General features: G+C 40.0%; 1 protein-coding gene across 1 annotated transcript; it reads right to left on the minus strand.

Annotated features, from left to right (window-relative positions):
• Positions 1-325: 325 nt before the first annotated feature.
• Positions 326-1,255, minus strand: LOC129009047 (olfactory receptor 8B12). Its single transcript, XM_054441724.2, has one exon. It carries the CDS (start codon positions 1,253-1,255, stop codon positions 326-328), a length of 930 nt encoding a protein of 309 aa, XP_054297699.2.
• Between the last annotated feature and the right edge of the window lie 3,568 nt (positions 1,256-4,823).

A 4,823-nucleotide genomic window follows, 5' to 3' on the forward strand; every position in this document is an offset into this window, starting at 1 on the left:
GTAGTTGTGTGTCCTTGAGCAACATATATATTTCTGAGTCTCCAACACATGTTAATTGAAGAGGCTAGATTAAATAATGTGTAACGCCAATTCACGATTAAATGATCTATGATTATAGAAAAATTTGCATAAAATGAAGAAATCCTGGAATAACTAGGTGAAGCAGAGGCAAGGAGAATATGTCTGCACTTAACACTCATCCAAATGTAAAGATTTAAAATTCTTTTTCTGTACAAGACAGGAAAAAAATGGAACTTGAATCTCAATGAAAACACACACTAATAAGCAAAGCATTGTATCTCCTTCCTCCAATACTACTCCTTTCTTAAGAAAAGACTTTTCTGCTTAAAGTTCTCCTCAGGGCAACTTTGACATCCTTGTTCCTCAAGCTATAGATTAATGGGTTTAACATGGGGACTATTATGGTATAGAACAGGGAGGACACTTTCCCTTGCTCAAGGGGCAGGATGGAAGGGGGTTTGAGATACATGAAAGCACCAGAACCAAAGAAAAGAGAAACTACAATTATGTGGGAACTGCAAGTACTAAAGGCTTTGGAACTGCCTTCTGTAGAACTGATGTGTAGAAGGCTGGAGAGGATGAGGACATAAGAAATAAAGATAGTGACCATGGGCATTCCAATGTCAACAGCCACCACAATAAAGACCACCAGCTCATTCATGTAAGAGCTGTTGCAGGAGAGTTCAAGGAGAGGAAGGATGTCACACATGAAATGATTGAGAAGGTTGTCAGCACAGAAGTTCAGGTTCATTATGCTTCCTGTGTGGGCCATGGCCCCAGCAAACCCCATCCCATAGGCACCCAACAAAAGGAGCAAACACACCTGGGGAGACATGGTGACCGTGTACAACAGTGGGTTACAGATGGCCACGTAGCGGTCATACGCCATCGCTGACAGGATGAAAGACTCAGAGATGACAAAGAAGCAGAAGAGAAAGAGCTGAGTCATACACCCTGTGAAGGAAATGTTCTTCCTTGAGACAAAACTCATCAGCATTTTGGGAGTGATGGTAGTGGAGAAACAGAAATCTATTAAAGAGAGGTTAAAGAGGAAGAAGTACATGGGAGTGTGCAGGTGAGAGGTCAGCCCAATCAGGGTTATCAAGCCCAGGTTCCCCACCACGGTGACCATGTAGAAACCCAGAAACAGGAAGAAGAGGGGGATCCGGAGTCCCAGCTGGTCGGTTAAGCCTTTGAGGATAAACTCTGTCACAGAAGAGTTTTTGGCTGCCATTCTTTTTGGTCGGGCAGGAAAGTCTGAGGGGACAAGAGAAGAGGACCACTTAGAAAGAAACGTCACCACCGCATTCTTAGCCTCTGTCTCCCATCCTTAGAAAAGGAATCCAAGGAGAGAGATTTGAACTTTGGTAGGAAGGTTTTTACCACTCACTATGGGTCTATCTTCACAGTCCAAGTGATTGTAACTCCCAAAGTGTAATATGAGACTAAACTGTAACTGCAGAATGAGAACTGGATCTGCTGAAGAAAGGGGTACCAAAAATAATCCAAATGTCTTTTAGATCCTTAAGTCAGTGCCTTTTCTATATCTTTCCCTCTCCTGTCTCTGCTTCACTTGGTAAAACCTGGACCTCTTCCCCGAAGTGAATCCTGAGATGCAGAAGCCACAGTGGCTCTGCTCAGAGCTTCCACCTCTGGGTCCACGCTGTCAGATTAAGTAGGTGAGCTCATGCTTTTCCAAGGTCTCTTAGCTCAAGTGGCTGTACATTTAATAATTTTTTAAAGCTGACACTTACTGAGTGGTTACTATAAGAGGTTCTGTTTGAAGATCCATGTAGCAATATTATTGTCTTCATTTTACAGATGAAACAAGTAAGATGACATAACTAGACAAAAGTCCCCAAACCACCGAGTTGCAGCCAGAAGGTGAATTTCGACAGTATGGCTCAAATGGTTTGCACTTGAAATCACCATATTACATAAGTGACCAGCATCGGGGAAGGCACTCACCTTCCTTCCCTTTAGAGCCGTTAATGCTATACTCTACTGCCTGTTTTCCATATTCTGGGGAGGAAGATGACCCTAGTGAAGACAAGATGACAGATTTGAGCTCAAAGCCCTCTCTTCCCAGTACAGGTCAAAAGATCAGAACCTCTAATATATCTCATAATGCTTCCTGCACTGAAGGACATGACTTCCAATTGTTCATTTGCCCAAAGTCCTCTCCAGCTTCCAGGAAGGAGACAAAGCTTTTTCCTGACCAGTGAATAACAAAAGACTAAAGAGTTTTATTCTGGATTACAGACTTCAGTGATCTGACTATTAAGATAGAGACTCCCTCAAGACCACTTGCTTAGCGATTACTTTCCCTAGGGAAGAAGAAATGTTTGTTTATCTCTTGGAATTGCTTGATTTGGCTTTCTACTAACATGTATCCAGTACTATTAAGAAAAAATAATTATGAAAAAAATGATTATCATTACCATTTCTTGAATACCCAATAATTTAGTACCTGACATAGTACCCTTATTCCAGCTGCCAAGATCCAAAGTACATATATAAAAACATATCTTTATTTATTTCTCACGATACCTATTTTACAGGAAAGTTGCTCACAGAGTCAAGATGCTTCAGAGTCCACAGGTATGCTTAGGTCTGTCTGACTCCAAGCCCCTTGCGTGGCTGCTAGACTAAACTACCTCCCAAAGACAGCTACTGAAATCCACAAAGCAGAGACCCTGCCTTCTTGGATCTGACAGTCTCTTGGAAAATAACAAGTAAATATTCAATGAATTTAATTTTTAAAAGGAAGCAATTACAGCCTGGAATGGTTAACACAAAGGGCTATTGTAATTTAGAATAGGATATTCAATAATTTATTCATATTGCACTCATCTCAGGAATTAATTGCACTACTCTACTCCCAGCTCAGACAAGAAAAGACTTCTCTCATTCCCCTCCCCTGTCCTCTCATGGAGTGTATGTTTAATGGTAACAAGAATCCCTATCAGGTAACTGCTCTCAACGTCTGCCAAGACCAGCCTTTCTCTAAATTAATAACTAGTCAAAATTCCCTCTGGCTGTCCCTGCCTTCCACCCACTTTTCTTTGAGCACTTCTCCCAACTGACTTTCCATCTGTTCAGTGCCCTCAAACTGAGTCCTAGTAGACCAGATTCCCACTGCAGGAACACATCCACATTTGTTCTTCCTCTTTGGTTTGCATTTGTCTTTCTCTGTCTTTTACTCCATACCTCCAACCTCTGCCTGAATTAAAATTGTCTATCCTATGTCTCTGTCTCTAAGGTATTTACTTATTTTCTTTAACATCAAACCCACAAACTCATAAAATTTTAGACCTGAAAAGACTTGAGAGAGTATCTAATCCAGTGTTTCCGAAACCTAGCTGGTTATCACAATTACTGAGAATATTCATTAAAAAGAAATGCTTGGCTCCAACCATACCTTTGGAATCAGAATCTCCATCGATATGGATATGGTGGCTGTGTTTTTTAAATCTTCTCAAGCATTTCCAATGCCAGAAACTGATAGATCCACAGAACTATTATTTGCCCTCATCTTACAGACAAAGACCTCTAAAAAGTTCAAAGAAGTAAAGCCATTCACCCAAGGTCACAGATCTCTTCTAAGTCTCCACATTTCCAATCTCTCCTCATCCGTGAACTCACCTGACCTTCATTTTGGCTGGAATGTAAAACACAAATAATGGAAACATAAGTTATGAGACTTTTTATTTCGGGTGTGACAGTACAGCTATTATTGCACTTACCCCTCTGACCACAAAAAAAAAGAAAGAAAAAAAAAGACTGGAAAAAGTATATAAAGCAACTATTTGCGATACTTGGAAAGTAGACAACACAGGGATGAAATTCTTGAGAAAAGGCAAGAAAATGAGGTAACTAACACATTCACCCCAACTTTCTCTAAGGCCAGTTTCTAAACCATACATAGTAAAGTGGTGCCCCAACAAATGGCAGCAGCTTCTACTAGGGGAATGAAAAAAATGTAAGGAGGCTAAGACAGCTGGAATTTGTGGAGCAAGGAATGGAGAACAAGCAGCCAAAGAAAAAAAAAAAAGGACCCTGCACAAAGGACTCCCTTAAGTTCTTGGCTGCATCCTAAATTTTATACGTGTAGGGCAAGATTCTACCGGCTTAGGAGACAACAGCTGCTGGGGGCTAAGAACTGAACAGAGATCACAGAGAATCCACAGTGCCCGATAAAAATTAGAATTCTGACCTACTAAAAATGGAGAGGCCTTGGTCAGCAAACCAGGCTTTAAGTGAGACCCCTGAAAAGTCATACACTAAGAGTAAAGACTATGCCTTTGTGCTAAGGGCAAAACTGAATCATAACAAAGGCTAAATCCAGGTCTTAACAGGATCAGAGGGATCTGCTAGTAAATTAACTACATCCCAGAACAAAATTTAACACTCTGTAACAAAGGCCAACATAATCCACTGTCTCTAAAACATGTCCACAGTGTCCAATATCATAAAGTCAAAAATTACTAGAAACACAAAGAAGCAAGAAAATGTGACCCAAGTCAAGAGGGAAAAATATATTAGAAGCAGGTCCACATCTGACCTAGATGTTGAAATTAACAGACAAGGATTTTAAAATAACTTCTATAATTATTTTTAAAAATTTAGATAAAAGGACAGAATTGGCTAATACATGGTAAATTCCAACAAAGCAATAGAAACAATCAAAACAACCAAATGAAAATTTCAAAACTAAAAAATATTGGAAATAAAAATTCACCAGATTAGCTTAATAGCAGATCAGGCACAGTCAAAGGAAAGATCAGTATAAGCAAAGACAA

Source organism: Pongo pygmaeus, chromosome 9 (assembly GCF_028885625.2).
Source record: "Pongo pygmaeus isolate AG05252 chromosome 9, NHGRI_mPonPyg2-v2.0_pri, whole genome shotgun sequence".
NCBI lineage: Eukaryota > Metazoa > Chordata > Mammalia > Primates > Hominidae > Pongo > Pongo pygmaeus.